Here is a 21892-nt window from a genome sequence, read left to right on the forward strand (position 1 = left end):
GATTCTAGTCCTCAACCCTCATTGCTCCTTCCAAAGAGACTGAAGTAGGCGTAATTGCAAACATCTAAACATAAGCATTCTTGACATAGTCTATTAACTAGTTTGTCTTGTGTTTCTTTATGCCATCCATCAAAAAGCTATCATATAGTATATGAAATGTAATTTTTTTAAACAATAAAGCTTCATTAACTACTAAAAAGATGGGTGTTTGTCATACGTTCTTGATGTATCTCCTTATTGATTTTGCTTTCCTTCTATACAAGTTGATATACCATTGTAATAGGTTATCTCCGAATAAGAAATGTTAATGAACAAGAGAACTTGGTGGGTAGATGTATGTGTGCACGTGTGTATATACGCGTGTATGCATGTGCAGGTGTGTGCATGTATGCACATGCAGGTGTGGGTGTGTGTTATGGAAAAGAAAATGAAAAGACAAAGAAAGAGTGAAAATGATTTGCTTTAAATTTAAAAAAGAGATTGAATGACATGTATGTGGACTTTATAGTCAGCTTGTAATGATTCAATTACTCTAACCGAAAGTGCACATCATGCCTTGGAATGGAAAAGAAAATGAAAAGTAGGGAGGGAGAAAATTATTAACTCTTTGAAATAAAAAATAGAAAAATAGAAAAATAAAATGGCATGTGTTTGTAGACTTGAGATAACCTGGAGTGGTATAATTGCTCCAACTAGAAGTGCACATCAAGCATTGGAACAGCATGCCTCCCTAACGTTCAAGTTTATATGTTTTTATGAACATTCCAATTGGAAGGGAACCTTCGATCCCCTTTCAAGGCCTGTTAACCCAAGCTAGAGTGATAGCACTACTTCTCCATGATCCATGAGATGCTTCACAGGAGAAGGAACATTGATGGACACGGATGCCTCTTATCCTACGGTACTTTAAAGCTATAAAGCAGTACCTAGTCTGTTTCGTCCTTGTCAATCAGTAGTCCTTAGACCCATTGTCCCGTGCTTAAGATTTTATAGGCATCTCTCCAAAATATGTGCATTTCTGCATGGATTTAGATCGCTTTCGTTCAGATGAATTATTATGCCATGAACCCATCTAACCAGTCAATTGCACACAAGTCTTAAGTACCGAGCGCACCACATGCGATTCTTGGGATAGCTAATTAACCATTCCCACATGCCTGATGTAAAAGACAACAATGCACGTGCCCTTCCTTGATATCTAGTCTCCTAAACAAAGGGAAATTTTTTGAAAAAGATGGACCATGGGAGCTTAATCCACATACTCTGCAGACTCCATGTGCGAGGAGTGATTCAAAGACAAGTGAAATTTACAGGATTATGGCTTTCAAGTTGCCACTTTGTACTTCATGATTGTTACATTCTCGCAAAGCAATCGATGGTGTTGTCAGAAGTCACAGCATTAAGCAATTTGATAGGGGCAAGGTCTCCTGCTTGATTGAGTTTTCTCTGCTGAAGCTGGGTCAATTGTAAAAAGGTTGCTTTGGAAAAAAGCTGAGTTCACTTTGGGCTGCCGCATGGTATAGGTAAGAGTTCAAGATTAGGTCTAATGTACATAATTTATACTCTTATTGTATGTATCTCAGTGATTCAAAAAGGCAACATTAGCTTTCATGTGACATCAATGTTGTTAGTTTAGATGCAAGTTGCAAGTTACCAAGTGCAGCAACATCTATCATCACAAACAGGTAGTTAAGAAGTATAGGACAAAAGAACCCCACTCAATCTTACAAACAGTGTTGCTGTCAAACGACTAGAAAATCAATATGAAAAGAAATGAGAGAGGTGCAGAAAATTGATCGACTAAGGAAAGCAAAAAGTTATTGGACTGAATCCTTGAACTTTGGTGTATGAATGGATGAGCAGTCTGAACAGGGTGCAAGTGAGAAAATGGCCTCAGTAGCAGGCTGACTCAGGCCCTGCCTCGACGTTTTGCTGGCCCAAGACACACACTCTTCTTTTCTGGAGAAAGAACAAAAAGGTTCGCTACCTTTGCCGTCAAAAGTCCAACTTCCAAGGGCTACATACAGTCAGAAAAGGAATATTCACTACTGAGCATCTCTTGGCTTTTTGTCGCTGACATCAGACCATAGGAATATGTGCAAGGCATTATACATGGCCCATATGCAAAACATAAATACTCCAAATCCTAAACCTCCAACTACAAACCAAATCAATGAGAAGAACCCCAAAACAGCAGCCCACCACGCTAGCAGCACGTGAGCCAGAGAGAGTGGCATCAAGAGCAATAAGAGTGCAACCAAGGAGAACATGCGGGTAGCTTGCCAGAACTTCCTCTTGACCTTTCCCTGAACCCACTTTGTCTCCCTTGATATGGAGTGTAAAAATGACAGTAATACTGATGGGTCAACAACAATACCTGACACACGTGCTTCATCCATGCTGTTAACACATGCCTGCAATGTTTGATCAATTGCACTAAGTAAAATGAAATTCTTGGGAAGTTCTGTTAATCCTTTCCACAAAGATGGGCTCCGACATTCAGGGCAAATTAAGCACTGCTGTCCAAGCTTAGTGTCCAGCGGAAGGTGTTGGAGGCAAGATTCACAAAAGGTATGACCACAACGAAGAACTCGGGGTGTGCGGATGTTGTCATTTAAATCATCCCAGCAAACAGGACATTCTGGTGTCTGCATTACCCTGAGGGAGAGCTTCTGGATCATAGCATTCTCTAGATGCATCATCGCATGCATTGTGTCATCTGCAGTGATTAGTAAAGTACAACTTGCCATCATTACTATGTTACAACTTGCCATCATTACTATGTTGTTTGCTTAAGGAGAGCCCCTTTCATCCATTTTTTACACACACAATGCATATGGAGAGAACCAACAATAAGAAAGAGAAACTGGTCAAGGAGACTATTGAACAAAATGAAAGCAGCTAGCAGTTTTGTGCAGTCTAAACAGTCAATAAGTTACATCCAGTGCTTCAGAATCAAATTAAGCCATGTGTGTTACTTGTTTTATTGTCAATTGCAAAGAATAGCTATGTTGAACTATCAGTAAGTATGACTTCCCATCGTTACTATGTTGTTCGCCTTAAAGAAATCACTCCACAGAAACCCATTTGTGCCCAGAATGCCTACGGAGAGAACCAACCACAGAAAATCATTTGTGCCCAGAATGCCTATGGAGAGAACCAACCACAAGAAAGAGAAACTGGTCAAGCATACTGTTGAACAAAATGAAAGCAGCTACCGGTTTTGTGCAGTCAAAACAGTCAAAAGTTAATGCAGCAGCTAGCAGTGTTGTGCAGTCTAAACAGTCACGAAGTTACATGCAGTATGTCAGAATCAAATTAAGCAGTGTGTGTTACTTGTTTTACTGTCAATTGAAACAATAGTAACACTGAGTGTCACTTTGGCCATGCTCTGCAATACAAAACACAGATGCTCACAGTGGGCATTTTCCCATTAAACTGCCTCCAAGTAAACCCTTTAAGCATGCCTCCTCCTCAGATTGCCCATTGAATGACTACGCAGGGGTATCCTGTATCCTTAGAATGGCAATCTGGTGCAGATGCCCAAATACACATGGAATCTAGGCGTATTGCCATCAAATTTCTCTCATGTCTGAGGAAATATGTCAGTTAAGTGGAAAGCTGATTTCCTCCTACCTGACTCTGGCTGGTAATTTATTTTAGTCACACCTGTAAAACCGCATCTAGGGCGTTATGTTGGAACTTCGCAGTCTTGGAAAACTTTGGTTACAGGCCAGGAAAATTTATGCAGGGATAAAAAATTGTTAATCCTGTCAGAATGTGAGCAGAAGAAAGAACATATGAACAGATGGCTGAAAACTGAATGGCAAGTTAAAGGCAATGCAGAAAATAAGCACACATAATGAAGAAGGCCGATACAGCAAAAGCCCCAACATGTGTCACAGGAAGCAACTGCAATCAGGGCGCTGGCATGAGAAGACTGAAGATGGAAGAGAGTAAATGATTGAAGTGAGGTCACCCTGGCTGACGAGCTGCCTAAACAGGCTCATGACCTAAATCAGGATGCAGTCCTACAACAGCAGCACAGAATATGCCAGGGGCTCAAATAAGCAGGGCGGGCCCAAAACAAGGACAGCACAATCACACAGTATTTAGCTTCATATTCTATACAAAGGAAGGTGATTGGGGGTCAGATTGTTCCTGCAAGACCAAGCAGCAGGCTGATTGGAGCTTGCACAAACACAAAGCCAAGCTTGTTGCCAAGGGCTTTGACACAAAAGCCTGCCTTGGACTACATAGAGAGCTTTGCCCAAACATCCCGAATATCACCTAGGGTGGACTTGGCATTGGCTTCCCATCATAGATGGCCAGTTTACCAAATTGAGGTGAAGTTACTCTTCCTGAATGGCAATCTTTAAGAGGAAAGTTACATTGAGCAACCACCAGGCTTCTGTGTCCCAAGGTCAAAGGATGAAATTTATGGCCTGAAGCAAGCACCCCGAGCTTGGTATTAGTGGACACACCACTTCTTTTTTGACCATGGCTTCCAGTGGCCAAATTATGACCCCAACCTCTCCTTCAGGTAGTCAACTGGGTTGGTGACCTTTGACCATGGCTTCCAGTGGCCAAATTATGACCTCAACCTCTCCTTCACGTAGTCCACTGGGTTGGTGACCTTAGTCATTTTTTATGTAGTTCACTTGATCAATACTAAGAGTCACAATGAGCACATTGCACAAGAAAGATGCTAAGCATGGAGTTTGACATGACCAATCTTCAGCTTCTTCACTTTTTCCTTGGGCTAGTGTTCTATTGGCATTTTTATCTCACAACACACATATGTGGCTCAGGAGTTGACAACATTTTGCAGGACTGCTTACGAGCCAATTTCATACCCCATGGACCCGAGGTCCAAGTTCTCACACACAGTGATAGGCATCACTGGTGTAGGTGCTTGGTTGGGTCATTCATATGGTTCATTCATACACAACCAAATGTTTCTACGCAGTCACAACTTGAGTTCTTTCACACGGACCTCTTCATTCCCATTCACAAGCCACTTCACTTCGCCGGTTTTCTGCTAATCGTAGGGCACCTAAAGGCTGACACATGGGACTTTATGTGAAGAGGGAATCTCACTAATAGGTTGGACAGGTTTTGATTGGGCAGTTAACAGAGACTCCTAGGGATCCACTATGGGTGCCATTTATTGCTTAATATTGGGATCAAGAGCCATTTCTTGAAGTGGCAAGCCACCTCTGCTGTTGCTCTTTCTTCCACAAAAGCAAACTATAGAGCAACTTGTCCAACCACCTAAGATGTTTCATTGAGGCAGATGTTGGCTGAGATTGGATTTCCACAACCACAAGCTACAATTATTCATGGTGACAATCAGAGCTACCTTGCCACAGCCCAAAATCCTGTACATTCGGCTTGCACAAAGCACATTGAGATGGGTCACAACAAGGCACAAGATGGCTTGTAAAAGGACTCCATGCCCAAAAGGGTCATGAACTTAGCGAAAAAGAATCACCAAATGAAACAAAGGCGCCTAGCCTCAAACAGATCCCTTGATCAAAAAATATGCTAGGAGGATACAGTCGACCCACCAAAGATTGGCCATCACCCTCTAAAGTCACTGCTAAGTATTGAGGGTGAATACCCTCCATTATGCCTCCTTGATAGGCAATCATCAAATAGCCCATTGTGCCACGTTGGACTGCAGCTCAAACCGCCCATTGTGCCATCAGCAAATCAAGATACTACAACTAGGCTATGCCTAATGACACCAGTACGTAGTCATGGCATCCTCCCTCAGGACAAGGCTTGCAGAGCCAAAGAGCCTAGTCATGCAGTCTTCAAATAGCCCATCATGCTAGCACCACATCTTTAATTGTTTACAGGAAAATAATCATCCATAGGCACAAGCAGACCAAAATGGCCGCAACACCTACATGTCTAAATTCTAATACCATGGATAGATGTTCAATGTTCATGATGGTCCATATATGTCAACCAGCAGAGGAAGATCAGTCCCCCCAAATGCCAAAATATTAACACCATTCTCCTCCTCATAATTCACCATACAACCTGCACAACACACACTACAGCCTAAAAACCACCCTCACCATCGTGCCCAAGGGAATGTGATGCAATGTCCTTAGAGTGGCAGCTACCACAGACACCCTCACAGCATGCAACGTCATCAAAAAGGGAGATAAGCCTAACCAGCAACCATGAACACCTTTTCTGCACAAGAGTCGTAGCAAAATTTCAAATTTAATAAAAAAAGAATATACTATCGACTCCCACCATTAGCTTACATGTGCCCTCATCTCTCACTACTAGCATTCCATACTGCTATATGACTGTACTGAGAGCTTGGTGGACCATTGCAGTCCCATGAGCTCTAGTTGTTTTGTGCATGTCATCATGGCACAAATAGGAGAGCAAGAAAAAGCTTTGATGCCAATTTACTACCCACCTACAATCCATCCAACATGTGTAACATGACACAAGCTACACAAACAAATTGAACAAGCATAAGGAAATGGACATCTAGCTCATCTCCCAGCCATAGAGCGAAATATAAACTCAACCCCTGCCTAGGAGCTCCAGTAAACAGGTCAAGTCTCTCTCAAAAGAATTGACGTACCAAACCACACCAATACAGCATGCCAAACCACACCAATACAGCATGCATATAGGGCTACCTAGGGTCATAATTCCAAAAGTGGTGGTCACATGATAAAATGTGCAAACGACACTGGCTGCTATTTTATTAGGGCTTAACCATCCTAACCCCAAAGTGGGCCAAACGAGTTCACACTACAAATCCCTCTTTGGTCAATGCTACATCCTCAAATTTCCAAGAATGTAACACCCATAACACCTCATAGTCAGCTTCGCTAGCAAGCGCTCTTTGCCCTTCATTTTGGTAAGCCTTGCCTTTTCAAAGTGCGAAAGAACCAAATCACCTTTTGCAAACTCTAATGCAAAATGGTGATGGTCTGCTGCTTTGTTTTGTTTTGCCAAAATCCATCCTCTCGACATACTTGTTAGCCTCAAAGTCCTTTTTATTTGTATACAAAATGGGTGGGACTTTCTTTTCCCCCTTCCAAGTGACACCCGTCAGTAAATATAAGCAAGATGTTTTAATAAGCAAACTCAACCAATGGCAAATATCATTCCCACTATGCTTTATACTTTAGTACACATCATTTTAATATATATCTGAATAGTGAAATTAGCCTCAAGATTCAGCTGCCCATCTGTCTATGGATGAAAAGAAGATGAAAACTCCAATGTAGTGTCCAAATTCCTCAACAAAATACACTTCCCGTATATGCATCTCTATCACTCATAATAGAAAAAAGTATGTTGTAACCAACATTTCTTTTCGGAGAAGGGTGGTGCAGCCCTGATATACAGCTAATTACAGCAAGCAATTAATACATAAAAATAAGTCTAAAATCAAAATTCAGCATTGTACCACTTTGGGCTAAATTGCCCACAAGAAAAGAGACGAGTGAACACCGACTAGCCCCAATACCTTGTGTCTCTTGTAGTATTTCTTTTCACATTAATTACAAACATTAATGAGTACAATAGGAAAGGATGAAGCTCTGAAATTGGGAAGACCTGGTCAAGAGCTCAAATTCCTCCAAGTTCCGTCAACAGAAATCCCCTTTAGTTTCCACAAATCAAGGCTCAATCCTTTACAATTCTAGATCAACTTGCTGTCATTGGCAGCCAGCAACCCTAATACTCAATTTTCCCCTTGATTGTGCATCCCAATGAATCTTCTCCTGTTGAATGCAAATCAACCTTCTTATAGACCACTAGATTTCACTCAATCTACTATCCACTAACTAAATTCATAGGAGCAACCTTCACAAATCATTGAAGCATGCATGCACACATCCCAAGGAAGCCGTGCAAACCTTAAACCTTGCTAATTAAAAACTTGGGATCAATAAAATCCCAACAAGAATGCTTCACGTCCAAAATTGAGGCTCCGGATGTTACCAAGTGGTGATACTTTTTGCAGTTCCTTTCCTTATTTACTTATATAAATATTTTATTTTTCTTTTCTTTAGTTGCTGTTGTTTTTTACCCCTAGAATTCTCTTGGATTAAGTCGGGATCTTTGCATGACCAGAAGAGGCAGTCATTGGAACAAATTGGACTAATGGTTTGTTTGAGCCTTGGGACCGGATTGAATGGACACTAAAGAATAGAATGCGAGTGGTTTGGGACTGTGTGCTCAGCCACTGGAGATGGTGTAGGACAATAAGCTTGGCCAAGACAGAAGATGCACATGTGAGAATGCCCACGAAATAAAAGTCACTGTAACTGAGCCACATTACACTTTTTGATGTGGTTGCAATGATAAAAGTTGCTCAGAACAACTTGAGAAATACATGGGTCACTATCCCTAAAATTTAGGGAGTTACTATTTTTGGATCCCAAAATCTGTTCGCATCATTATCTTCTTTTTTGCACAAGGATTAATTTTCTAGTCTGTACCGAGGTCAAATTTTGCGCCGATCATGGAGAATTTTAGACCGAAAGGTTTAAACTGAAAAATTGTTACGTGTATGCCATGTAACATAATTTGGGCACAAATCCCCAAAAGAGAGAGAAAGCATTTTTTAAAAAACGTAATAGACAAGAGGGGCAGATTTGAGTGTGAAGTTTTCAAGGACTAAGGGCAGATTGATGCAAGTACATTAGCTATGGAGAGTACTTCGTCGTCTCTGACTCATGTAAGGAGGTAGAGCTTGCTCCCTCTAGTCAACTCTCTCTCTATTCTCAGAGGAAATGCTCTGCATGATAGGCTAATTCCATCGAATGCACAGTTCTATGTTTTCTTTGCTCTTCTATTGAGGCAAGAGCCTCACTGTCCAAGTTCAGGAGCAGTTGATTGCTTCTCCAATGCAGGAACTAAAGAAAGTGATGACCATGCCACACAAGAACAGGGTTTTTCAGCTCTGATTTAGTGTCGTTTGTGGGACTGTTTTACTGCTGGAATGATGCCAAGGTCAAAGGGTTTATAGTCCAACTGGTATGGAACAGATCTGGAATGGAATAAGGCTGGGAACAAGTCAAGAAACAGGTGAAAAACAGTAAATACAGAATTCTGCAGATTACAATTCTACACTTGAATTATTAAGTTATGGTCACAGAAAGTGTTTTCCTACTTAAGATGTTATTCTGGATATGTTGTACTGTCCTTATGCAGCTGAAATTTACTCAGAAAAGATGAAAGCCAATTGTTCACAGGTTTTGTACTTTGGAACTTTTTTTTTTTGTAACTTTCCGTCTTTTAATTGATAAAGAAATACTAAAAGGGGCGCCAATCTTCGGGGCCAATGAGCGAGGGAGTGAGGTATCTGTTTGTGTGTGTATGTGAAAATACCAAGTATTAATTGAAGGGACTACTGCTTTATGTGAGTCAGAGACCGGTTACATGGTTCCATCCCTAGGATTTGAATTCTTGTCTGTAAGAATTTAAGCTCGGACAGTTTTGGGTGAAAAGGCCATACACACAAGTTTTACAGAGATTATATGTGAGAAAGGCTACAAGTTTTTCCTAGATACAATATTTGCTAGATACACGACTAGAGAGATGGCAAACATGGACAAGGCAGAGGAAAACTCCCTCATGAAGAAGAGAGTTCTTCTGCTCATAGACACCGAAGAGAGAGTATCGGTGCACAGGTGTCAGCATCTTCTAGAACTGAGATTGAACCACAGGATGAGAAGCAAGAATAGGACTTGTTTATGGCACAACTTCTCAATATGTTTGGCTCTTTCGAATAGCTTGTAAAGAATCCTTTGATGCAAAAAATTTTGAAGTCGCATAATGAGGATTCTTAGGCTGAGTCATCACATCATACCATGGAGCGCTCAAAAAGGCAAACCTCTAATGTGCATGAGCATGTGGAAAAGACACCAAACATGGAGACAGGTCTAGTGCAACAAGAAGCACAAGCACAAGACCAGGAAGTGAATGGTCAAGGCAGTAATGCACAAGTGACACAGCAAACTATTCCTCCTCAATTTGCTACCTATCCTGGTTACTTGGGTGGTGGGTCAGTTTTTCAAGCATTGGCTGGATTACCCACTAGTTATGAGGGATACTTGCCCAGAGGGCCACCAGGAATGATGCCTATTGAGACAGTGAACCCACTTTATACTAATATTGGTCTACAGCCCGGTTATCAGACTTTGCAAAGCCCTTATTTGATGCCTGGAGTACAAAATGCAGCGACTAGTTTTTTCACCCTAGTGGGCATATGGCAGCTAAGATAGGTGAAATTAATGTTGATAATGCGCCTAAGGGACTCCCCTTTTTACAGCCGCCATATGTCTATGACAACCTAACACCAAAAAGTGCAAAGCCTAAAGACTATAAAGAGGGTGGTCAAGCATTAAAGTTTGAAACCTTCAGTGGTATGCAAGATAAGTTGAAAGCTTTGGCATTTATACAGCAGTTTGATGCAGCTTACATAGGAGGAAATTTTACTGAGACTTCTAAGGTGCGGAAGGCTGCAACTTTTTGGAAAGGTAATGCTTTGCAGTGGTGGAACATATTGTTGATGCAAGGATATGCACTTGCCAGTTGGGTCCATTTTAAACAGTTGTTTGCAACTTCATGGTTAGCTAACACGTTTGAAGTAGATGTCATGACTGCATGGCATAAATTGGATACGGCAAATTGTACGGATTTAGAAGAGTACAATAAGAAATTTTGGGAAGCACTTTTGCCCGTGAGTTCTTACAGGACAGTGCCCCTGTCAAAACAAATTGAAAAGTATTGTTGCGGTTTGCCCGAAGCCATCAGGGATATTGTACCAAGACAAAGGTTACAAATATGGTACAGTTAATTGAAAATGTTGGTATGGCAAATGCATTGTTGAAAGGAATAACTGACAGCCTTAAAGGCACTGAAAAGAAGGGTTCTCAGTTTAAGCAGGATCCTAGCAAGAAGAAGAAGCAATTTCCAGAAAATACCAGCTTTACAAAGAAGTCTTTTTGGAAGAAAAGATTTTACCCGCAACCTCGAACTTCTTTTAAACATGGCAAAGGACAAAAGAGGCCCCTTTTTGGCAAATCATTTGAAGAAAGAAAGGCTTTAATGATGGCTGGAAAATGCTTTATATGAGAACAGAAAGGCCATATTGCTTCTAAGTGCCCACAGTAATCTTCTAAAGATGCGGAGGATAAAGATGCACCAAGTAAAAAGAAGCCCAGCATTGGCTTAGTGCCTGATATGGTGGGAGATCAATCAACTAATGATGCTACAGAATTGTGCAAAGCTTGGGGAAAGATCAGAGATTCCACAGTGCTTATTTTCTTTGACCTTGGAGCTCGTGCAAACTTTATCTCACCGGCATTGGTAGCTAAGCTAGGTATACGTCCCAAGGAAATGGGACCAGTTGGATAGGCTAATTTGGCATGCCCAAGACACAATGAACCTGTCACCCCCATTCTTGGCAAACTCCGTACACACATTCAGAGCTATGTGGACACAAAGGAATTCCATATTATGCCTTTAGAGGGCTGTGATGTTCTGTTGGATATTCCATGGTGGCACAGGAAGCAAGCTATCTTGGATACTTACAACAAAACGATTACTCTTGTATATAGGGACAAGACTCATGTGTTAGATGTGAAGCTTAAAGGAGAGTTTGTCCCAGTTGTTTTTGCTTCTACAATTACTTCTGTAATGAAAAATCATATTTATGCGTACTTAGTTTTTGCAAAGCAAGTTAATGAAGTTGACAGTAATGTGTTTGTACTAAATGAAAGTAGACGGGCTTTCTTGGATAAATTCAGTGATTGTTTCTCAAATTCGTTACCAGGAGAGTTATCCCTTAAGAGGCCTGAAGATCATACCATAGATCTTATTCCAGAGACTAGTCCGCCCAATAGGCCACCGTACAGGGTCAATGCAGTGCAGCAGAAAGAGATTATGACACAGGTTAATGAGCTTTTACAGAAGGGACTAATTCAGCCTAGTAGTTCTCCGTTTTGTTCACCTGTGTTACTAGTTCAGAAAAAGAACGGCTCTTGGTGAATGTGTATTGACTATAGAGCCTTGAGTAAGAACATGATCAAGAATAGGTTTCCGATTTCAAGCATAGATGACATTCTTGATCAATTACAAGGAGCAAGAATGTTTAGCAAGATATATTTGAAAAGTGGATACCATCAGATCAAAATCAGGCCAGATGATATCCATAAGACAGCTTTTAGAACGACATTTGGTCTCTATGAATTTTTAGTCATGCTGCTTGGATTGACCAATGCTCCTGCCACGTTTAACAGGATGATGGATAGAATTTTCCGCCCTTATTGAAGTTTCGTTGGCACATTCTTTGATGATATGATTATCTTTTCAAAGAATGAAGAGGAGCATAGAAAACACTTAGTTACAGTCTTTATGAGCTTAAGCGTAACAGATTGCTCATTAATGGCAAGAAGAGTGAATTCTTTTTGGAAAAGATTCACTTCCTTGGGCACATAGTTTCTAAAGATGGTGTGAAGATGGATCCTGCAAAGATAGAAGCAATTGTCTCTTGGCCAGACTAGAAAACCGTTCATGATGTCCGCAGTTTCCTTGGCCTATGCTCTTACTACAGAAGATTTGTAAGACACTATGCAGAGATTGCTTCTCCTTTACATGTGCTTGAAAAGAAGGATGTCAAATGGCAATGGACTGACAAAGAGAAATCAGCATTTAGATGTTTGAAGAGGAAAATGACTACAAGTCCAATACTTATTTTGCAAGATCTGCCTAAGCTATCCGTAGTGTAGTGTGATGCATGTGGAAACAGCATTGGTGTTGTATTAATGCAGAATGGCCAAGTTGAGACATACGAGAGTAGAGTACTCTCTGTCGTTGAAAGGACTTATCAAATTTATGAGAAAGAGTTATTGGCCGTGATCCATGCACTTTCTAGTTGGAAGCACTATTTGCTTGGTGCTGATTTTGTAGTGCAAACGGATCATCAAACACTTAGATACTTTCTCGCACAGGCTAAATTGACAGAGAAACACATGCGTTGGGCAAATTTCCTATCTATGTTTCATTTTCAGATAGTGCATGTGGAAGGCAAGAAGAATGTAGTTGCAGATGCTTTATCTCACCAACCACAGGTGTCATCTGTTTTAATTTCTTATCGCTATGAATTGGATGATATGAAAGAGCAGTATGCTGATGACGAAGATTTCTCTGAAATCTATAAACAATTGATCAATGGCCAACATCATGATCATTATGTGTTCAAAGAAGGCTTTATCATGATGCATGAAAGACTATGCGTTACAAAACAACTCAGGCCAAAAGTTTTATTAGAAAGTCATGCTCCACCGTATGCAAGACATCGTGGTATAGATGCTACAGTCAAAGCAGTAGAGACTTTCTTCTATTGGCCAACCTTAAGATCTAATGTTGATGCATATGTCAAATATTGCCTTGAGAATGCCCACGGAATAAAAGTCACCGTAATTGAGCCACCTTACACTTTTTGATGTGGTTGCAATGATAAAAGTTGCTTAGAACAACTTGAGGAATGCAAGGGTCACCATCTCTAAAATTTAGAGAGTTACTATTTTCGGACCCCAAAATTTGTTCGCATCATTATTGTCGTTTTAGCAGAAGGATTAATTCTCTAGTTTGTACCGAGGTCAAATTTTGCACCAATCACGGAGAATTTTAGACCGAAAGGTTTAAACTGAAAAATTGTTACCTGTATACCATGTGTCACAATTTGGACACAAATTTCCAAAAGAGAGAATTGCTTTTTTTTTTTTATAAACGTAATAGGCAGAAGGGGCAGATCTGAGAGTGAAGTTTTCAGGGGCTAAGGGCACATTGCTGCAAGTACATCAGCTATGGAGAGTACTTCATCGTCTCTGACTCATGTAAGGAGATAGAGCTTGCTCCCTCTAGTCAACTCTCTCTCTATTCTCAAAGGAAATGCTCTACATGATAGGCTAATTCCATCGAATGTACAGTTCTATGTTTTCTTTGCTCTTCTGTTGAGGCAAGAGCCTCACTGTCAAGTTCAAGAGTAGCTAATTGCTTCTCCAATGCAGAAACTAAAGAAAGTGATGACCATGCCACACAAGAATAGGGTTTTTCAGCTCTGATTTAGTGTTGTTTGTGGGACTGTTTTACTGCTGGAATGATGCCAGGGTCAAAGGGTTTATAGTCCAACTGGTATGGAACAGATCTGGAATGGAATAAGGCTGGGAACAAGTCAAGAAACAAGTGAAAAACAGTAAATACAGAATTCTGCAGATTGCAATTCTACACTTGAATTATTGAGTTATAGTCACAGAAAGTGTTTTCCTACTTAGGATGTTATTCTGGATATGTTGTACTGTCCTTCATCTAATGATGCCATGAAAATGCCATGCCTTCATCTAATGTGTCAAGAATGAAAACCATTGAAACAAGCAAAGGACTAATGGGTATGAACAGTGTTAGAGCTCCAAAGGTCCTCATTTGGCTCACCCTGAGACTCACACCCAAGAGATGGACATGGGCACTAACATAAAATGACATGATTGCCAAAAATCCTCCTCCCCTTTTTATCAAATTCCAAGTGTGGTTGAAGGCCAAAAGAGTAGTAAAGATGGAACATCAAAGCATAATAGATCATTAAAGAGAAAACTCGTACACCACAAACTACCTCCAAAGAAAACACCAAAAGACTATAGTGGATCCAAGGGTAGCAAAAATACTACTACTAATGTTGTTCCCTAAAGATGAGATCTAGCCAAGGAGTATGAACCCCCCTCCAATAGAAAACCCAAAAGAAATAGATGGCTAGAAGATGCAAATGGGAGTGGAGAGGCTTCAAATGGATCACACTAAAGACAGTTTCCAATTGGAAATGGACAAGCTAGATCACTAGCTTGACCAAATGATGACATATAAAAGCTATCGAAAGCATTGTGCCCTCCTAAAATGGATGGATATCAAGGACCAAAGGGCATGGGATAGGCATGCAAGTAACAAGAAAGGGTGGGTCCAAGAATGGGGAAAGAAATTGCTATGTATGATGAAACAAGCCTTGTAATGATGAAAAACCATGAAAGAACTCACAATCTCAAGAATCTCCAACTAAAACTAACATATAGACCAAGGAATCCACAACCACATTTCCAATATCGGAATCACCCTCTAAAAGGGATAAAGGATCTACAATAACCACCAAAGAAGATGATGATGAATGAAAGGAACTTGTGGAATGAGTTCCTATAAGAAATGGATGGACCAATAGGGAGATGCTGAGAAGGACCCTACTCAAAAACCAGAGTAGAAACAAAGGAATGAAGCTGATAAGCCCATGCTCTTGATGACCTATCCAAAGAATGGTCTTCGAGGTAGCTTCCTCCATAAGACCATTTACTCAATGAAGATAAACGAAGCACCAAGTCAAGTAAGGCCATAAAGGGAAAAGATGGAAGCCCAAACATAGAATGCTATGGAGCTTGAATGAGAACAATGAGAAGTAGCAACAAGATGGTCACACCGCAAATAGACATGATGAGATGTCTACTTGACTAGATACACTACTATCCACCAGCCACGGCTTCTTGAAGAATGAGTAAGCTGAGAAAATCCTCTATACTAATGAATGTGAAGGAAAACAACTATGTCGTAATGGTAGGGATAGATGTAGATGTAGAGACTACTTCACTCCTACGAAAATATTATAGGGTTTACACTAAGAAAACACAGAATGTACAAGAATGACTAAAACACAATAACTCAGACAGTAATACAATAAACACAAACCCTTAACGCAAATCTCAAAACGCAAAAATACAAACACAAAATAGAGAGAGAAGAGAACTCTGAAGTAAATGAATGTAAGAGTGCATAGAATGCTCAAGGGCAAAGCACTAAGTGATGACATCCACTGAAGACGAATCCCAAGTGCTATAACCACTAGTCGGAGCTATAGGAGAGCCGAATAGTGAAGAGCAACAGGCTGGTTGTCACATACTGGTAAACACAACAATGTATCATCAAGAAAGGGCTAGAAACTGATCACCCGAGGCTAAAATCAATCAAGCGGCAACAACAAGAGGAGAGTGTGCTAATGCGGGGCAGCTTGGACAACTGCAAAATGCAAGCTAAAAACAAATAGCAATAGTGAAACGGGCTTGCATTGCCAAAATATCAGCTAGTTGATGTCGTACAGTGTGCTGATCAGCAAGGCAGCAACTGAAAACTGTTAACATAAGCTGTTTGGAGCAGGAGAAGGCATCACCATAGCGAATTGATTTAGTCACCAAACAACAATGGACATGTTGATAATGACATGGCAGCAATCACATGGGCTAGACAACCACTAATGAAGGTTAAATGAAAATCTACAAAACAAGATGGGGTTAAATGGTGGTGAACTTGTCTATTAATAAATATAGAAGGATCCTCCCAAATTAGGGCTTTGCATATGGGACACCAAAACTCTCTAAGACCACTCCCCATTTAATGAAACTTTTGATAATTTACATGTTTTGGGGTTGTTTAAAAAGCTAATCGACATGTATTGTATTTTTAGCTCAACGTCTCCTCTCAAGCCCAAAACTAGAATCAAGTGAAGACTATAAGAAAAGCTCAAGTCCATTTTTACACCATCGAGTCCCACCCCAAAGCAATCAAGACATCAAATAAAGAGTGCACCTTGGCTGCCCAATGGTCTGCAAGACTACAAAGGCAATGGTTATCTTACCAAGCAACCCAAGTAATCATCCCAATGAGGCCAAGACATTGGACAAAGAGTGCTCATCGAATACCTAGTGGCCTACTACGACCTACAAAGACAAATAAATTGCAATTATTTTTTTTTTCAAGATATGATTTGCAATCTATCAAGTAACTAGGCCCTATGGAAAGAATGAAAAGAAATAGTTAACACATCATAAAATAAACAAGCTATCCCAACCACTCGAGGGTGTCGATGCATAATGAGATGAATAAAGTAGTACACTATATAATGAGAATACGCATACAACAATTGCCACTTGAATAATGTTCCTCATAGTAAAATTGTTCACTTGTCCAAGCACCCTTGTACAAAGATAATGATGATCATGCATTGCAAAGGGGAGAAGGCTCATAGTTAAATCCTCAGTATAAGAGAAAAAAAATATGCCTTAAAATTAATTCTGTCATGTACGTATGAGAGGTTGTTAGATATTTGTCTTATTAAATCAATATGCTTTCAGTTTATTTAGTCTAAATTAGTGGTCAAGATGAGTTTATTATTAATAAAATATATTAATTTATTAATCATTAAAGAAAAATGATAAAGTTGTCCAAGAGTGACAAAAGAAGCAAGTAAATAAATAAAAAAGACATTTGGCTTTTGAAATTAGTCAATAGATATGAGATGGCATATGATCACAAGCTATTTATACAATGTACATGTGTAGGTTGAAAGCTTAAAATGCACAAATTTTTGTGTGGAAAACCCTATAAAGATTTCGTTTCAGCACTATTTTTGTAATATACTCGTAAAGAGCTTTCACATGACACCATATAGGGGGTCCCTAGATTTTAAGAGATTCCTAGATTTTAGGAGCCTCGAATTGGTTTATGGACCTTTATTGCAACAAAACTATCCAAAGTGCTCCCAAAGGAAAATAAAACTGAGCAAAAATATCAATCTCAGCATAGAACTAATCCAATCAGCAAATTTGAGCCAAAGGAGGTGACAGGCAGCCAATGCTGTTCAAAAACAGGAACATGATGCTACTTAGTATGTCATAATGCTGCTCTCCTAGTCACAATGCTTCAGCTGATGGCCATGATGCTGCTCCAGCCATTCATGATGTTGTTCTTCCATTCTCCAAGGCTGAATAAACTCCTCTGCTGTTCATTCTCAGAAACTCAGCTTGTGGTTGCCGTTTGGGGGCAAGTCTATCTTGCCAAACCAGTTCCAAAAATCTTGCAGACTGATTTAATAAGTTTTGGACTGCCCAAACTTTCAAATGGCCTGCCTATCATTAGATATTCAAGTGTCTGTCCAACTTTGCTCCAAACTTTCAAATTTGGGATGTGAAAAGTAGCTAGAAAGATCCCTATTTATAGACACATTAGCCAATCATAGCCAATCAACTGTCTAGGGTGGGGGTGGCACCCGAACACTTTGGGTGCATTAAAGATGGGCATCCAGATACTTTAAGTACATTTAATACTTGGGTTTTGGGGATGTTTAATGAGCTGAGAAAGGGGGGCTATACTTTGTAGCCTAACATGTGGAACCATCCACAATGAATTTTAAAGAAGGGTGTAAAATGTTCTATTCGACAAAAGAGTAGTTAAATATTTTAAAGGGTAGCCTTCTTTAACTTAGTATTAAGAATAGCATTCTCCTTTAGGGTTAACAAAAAGAATTGCCCTTCAAAACAAAGGGCTGTTCACCTCTTTATCCATGACAATAATCCCAACGTGACAAGAGAATAGAAACTAAAACTGATTTCTTCAAGAAATTTGCTACGACTTGTTTCACCTGGCTATCTAGTGCCCAGTACTCCTGTTGAACTTTTGAGAGTAGTTTCCGTCCTCTTCCCACGACAATCTTGGGCAAACAAGTGCTTTGCGTCCTCTTTCCCATGACAATCCTAGGTTAACAAGAGAATTTGTTGCAAGATTTTCTACATTACCGAATCTGTAGCTATCCACAGTTCCTATTAAACTCCAGAAACTTAAAAGCAAGGAAGCTCAATAAAATGCAGAATCGAGAGGTATGCACATTTGCTGCCAATTTTTTCCTCAATAGGAGGTAAACTTCGCACAGAAAAAGTCTACCTATCTACTGTTCCTGTCATACTTTGAGACTCCTTAAAACCAAGAAAACTCTACAAAATGCAGAATCAAGACGCTTCTAGGGGATGATGCATGTTTGCTGGCAAATTTCTCCTCAATACACATCACAGAATCTCTAGCTATCCACTGTTTCTATTAAACTTTCACGGTCTGTGAAGGCAAGAAAGCTCAACAAAATGCAGAATCGTGACTCTTCTTGAGAGTTATGCACACTTGCTGACATAAACTTCACAAAATTTGTACCTATCCACTGTTCCTGTTAAATTATCAGAATCTTTGAAAGCAAGAAAGCGCGTGAAAGCATACAGTTGCTGCCAATGGTTCCATCAGAAAATGGACCTCACAAGAAGTGGCAAACAGATAATGCAGAACGCCATTGCATCCGGCAAGGAAACGGAACAAGACTCTGACGAAAGAGAATGGAAGATCACCGCTTATTACCAGTCGCACCGCATGACGCCATTCTTCTTCGGGGGCGGAAGCGGCCAGTCCTCGAAATTTGAAATTTATATGTTAGTTTTCGTGTAGTGTCAAATCAATAACTAGGAAAGTGTGGCTCTCAACGTCATGGTTAAGGAGGTGCTTGAATGCCTCTAACCTTCTAAATTTCTAATAACATTTAGCAAAAACTTATTTGCCAATTTTGTCCAATTAATATGCACAAATTTTCCAATACGTTTTTAGCTGCCAATGGGGTCCTCGCATACTCGTTTGAGTGCAGGTTGAGTTATTCGAACACCTGAATCCAAACCCTACACCTCACATTGCCAAAGGGGAAATAAGATATCTGTCTGTGCCCCAAAAAAAACAAAGAAAAAGAAGGTTTAAACTTTAGATTTTGCAAAATCTTTTGTTTTGAAACTAGCAAACACATGTAGCTTGATTTAAAATTTCTCAAAATTTTAAGCTGACGATTTTTGTGCCTCAGATCAAAAAGGGCTTTTACAAACCTTCGTATCTCTCCAATTCATAAGATTGTGCTTAAAGCCATTGTTGACAGGTCCAAAACACGTGAAGATGTTTACTAAATAGTACCGTGTTTTGTAGTGCACATTGTTTGAGCTTAAAGTTCTCATGAGTGCACCTCGCCCAATATCTTTAGGCACTTGAAAATTAATTACGTCGTTATATTTCGATTAAGTTGTAAACACAAATCACCCACATGTGAGGACCTTGAAATAGTAGATGACAATAATATATTATAGTCATTGTGGCACCTCTCTCTCTCTCTCTCTCTCTCTCTCTCTCTCTCTCTCTCTCTCTCTCTCTCTCTCTCTCTCTCCTAGATTTGAACCATCATCACTCGCCATCAGAGATGAGTACCTCCCCTTAGTGGACTCAATGACTTGGACCACCCCATGACTTATATTATTGCCTCAAGGAGGATACATTGTTTCTAGAGAGTCATATTGATCAAGGTGGGATAATTTAGGTTAGTTGCACCGAGTTCATTCAACTTATAAATCTTATTTAGTTTTCATTTAGTGGTTGTGATTTCTTGGAAGCAGAGGGCTTGCTTAAGCAAGGTCCCAGCTCAAGCTTAGGGCAGCTTGAAGAAAAGCACATGGCATGCTTACAACAAACTTAGGGGTAGCTTCCTTCAAAGACAAAGATAAAGATAGAGAAGAGAAAGAAAAAGTGATGGCTTGTTGAGCTTGGAGCTCAAAATCAAGATGCTTACCGCTCGAGGGTATTCAAGCCAGGATCAAACTAGTCTACAACATCCTAAATGCTCCTCTAGATTCACACCGACTATTGAGTCACATGCCCTACCCCATGACTTTTTCTTCTTTGTCCTTCTTAACTTTCAAGCACTAAGGTTAAAATAATTCTCTTCTCAAACTCCTCTTTCATACTATTTCTACCCCAAACCAATTTGCATACAAGCCCTTACTCACATTGAGTGCATAGAACTAGTTTTTCTCAACCTCTATTCACACTACTTGTCGTCCCAAATTGGTTTGAATATTGTAAGTTGTATTCACAATCTCTTCAAAAAGGCTATTATATGCGGGATTTTCATTGCCCAAAATCTGAAACCTAATTTATTCCACAAAATACATTGTAAGGAGTTAGACACTACCAAGGAAAATAAACTAGTAAGACCTCTCCACAAAAATCATGGCTTCAACTTCCAACATTTCATTTGGCATTGAAAATTTTAAGGATGGGGAGAAGTATCACACTTAGGAAACTCAAATGCAATTTCTACTCATGCACAAAAAACTATAAATGGTAATTCAAGATAATGCAGTTTTACAAATAACTAAAGAGTAGATAGGGAAGGATAAATAAGCACTTGCTTTAATTGGATTGCATCTTTCTCCAAGCCTTGTTTATCACTTTAACATCAAAGGAACAACAATGGAATCATGGGAGAAGTTGAATAATTTTTTTTGTGTAAAAAAACAAAAAATTAGAAGATGTACTTAAAAATAGATTTCTATAGTTTGCATCATGAATACAAGGATTCACTTGTAGAACATGTATCAAAATTAAGAAGCATAATCAACCAACTTGAAAGTATCCAAGTTAAAATTCCTAAAAAATACATAATAACAATGCTACTTGTATACCTACTAAAAGAATATGCATCTTTGAAAGTTTCACTTCTTACCCATGAATCACTTAACCTTAAAGGGTACATATCTTCAATTCTTTTGAAAGAGAAGAAACATAAAGGGCAAGTTGACTTATCAGCAAGCAAGGACACCATATTCTTTACAAAGAAGGATTCCAAAAGGAATGCTACCACTATGGAAGGAAAGGATATATCAACATAGAATGTAGACTGAAACACTTGCCCGAATATAATCACTATAAGAAGATTGAACATCATGAAGATGTATGCATGTTCAAAGGAAGAATCAAATCTCATGGAGGAAAATAACCAAAACAAAAAGGCATCCTTTTTTAAGATAAGAAGAAGAAGACTTGAAGACTTGAAGACGAAAAGCCTAACTACCCACTAGTAGTAGCCATAGGATGCATTTAATGAGGCAAAGACAATCGACAATTAATATAACTAACGTACTCATCCAGCTAATCACCTTATAGTAGCCGAATAAGG

At 39.6% G+C, this 21892-nt stretch overlaps 2 protein-coding genes across 11 annotated transcripts; one reads left to right on the forward strand and one right to left on the reverse strand.

The window, feature by feature from the left end:
• Positions 1-729: 729 nt before the first annotated feature.
• LOC148026897 (uncharacterized) lies at positions 730-19358 on the reverse strand. Of its 10 annotated transcripts, none has more exons than XM_087690532.1 (3): positions 19264-19358; positions 18506-18617; positions 730-1018 (listed from the first exon to the last, which is right to left on the reverse strand). In XM_087690532.1, the coding sequence occupies exons 1-3, from the start codon at positions 19275-19277 to the stop codon at positions 980-982; spliced, it is 165 nt and encodes a 54-aa protein (XP_087546658.1). In that variant the 5' UTR covers positions 19278-19358; the 3' UTR covers positions 730-979. The 10 variants fall into 10 exon arrangements, with proteins under 10 accessions (XP_087546658.1, XP_087546649.1, XP_087546653.1 ...); XM_087690523.1 differs by lacking the exon at positions 730-1018 and adding an exon at positions 1738-2719; XM_087690527.1 differs by lacking the exon at positions 730-1018 and adding an exon at positions 1738-2719 and having other exon boundaries at positions 19254-19274.
• LOC148026898 (uncharacterized) lies at positions 9888-12045 on the forward strand. The gene is made up of 4 exons (XM_087690650.1): positions 9888-10232; positions 10307-10790; positions 11180-11377; positions 11723-12045. Exons 1-4 carry the CDS (start codon positions 9924-9926, stop codon positions 12043-12045), a joined length of 1314 nt encoding a protein of 437 aa, XP_087546776.1. The 5' UTR covers positions 9888-9923.
• Positions 19359-21892: the final 2534 nt, after the last annotated feature.

Source organism: Lygodium microphyllum, chromosome 13 (assembly GCF_053477565.2).
Source record: "Lygodium microphyllum isolate KBCC chromosome 13, Lygodium_microphyllum_v1.1.10, whole genome shotgun sequence".
Classification (NCBI taxonomy): Eukaryota; Viridiplantae; Streptophyta; class Polypodiopsida; order Schizaeales; family Lygodiaceae; genus Lygodium; species Lygodium microphyllum.

What these genes read in the sequence shown, in the direction of transcription:
- LOC148026898 (XM_087690650.1), top strand. Translation starts at nt 9,924, where the DNA reads ATGGAGACAGGTCTAGTGCAACAAGAAGCACAAGCACAAGACCAGGAA. An exon ending in AATTGAAAAGTATTGTTGCG is followed by an intron (nt 10,791 to 11,179) that starts GTTTGCCCGAAG and finishes AATCTTCTAAAG; the next exon opens with ATGCGGAGGATAAAGATGCA. An exon ending in GGCATTGGTAGCTAAGCTAG is followed by an intron (nt 11,378 to 11,722) that starts GTATACGTCCCA and finishes ATGCGTACTTAG; the next exon opens with TTTTTGCAAAGCAAGTTAAT.
- LOC148026897 (XM_087690522.1), bottom strand. Translation starts at nt 19,285, where the DNA reads ATGGCGTCATGCGGTGCGACTG. An exon ending in GGCGTCATGCGGTGCGACTG is followed by an intron (nt 2,720 to 19,263) that starts GTAATAAGCGGT and finishes TAATCACTGCAG; the next exon opens with ATGACACAATGCATGCGATG.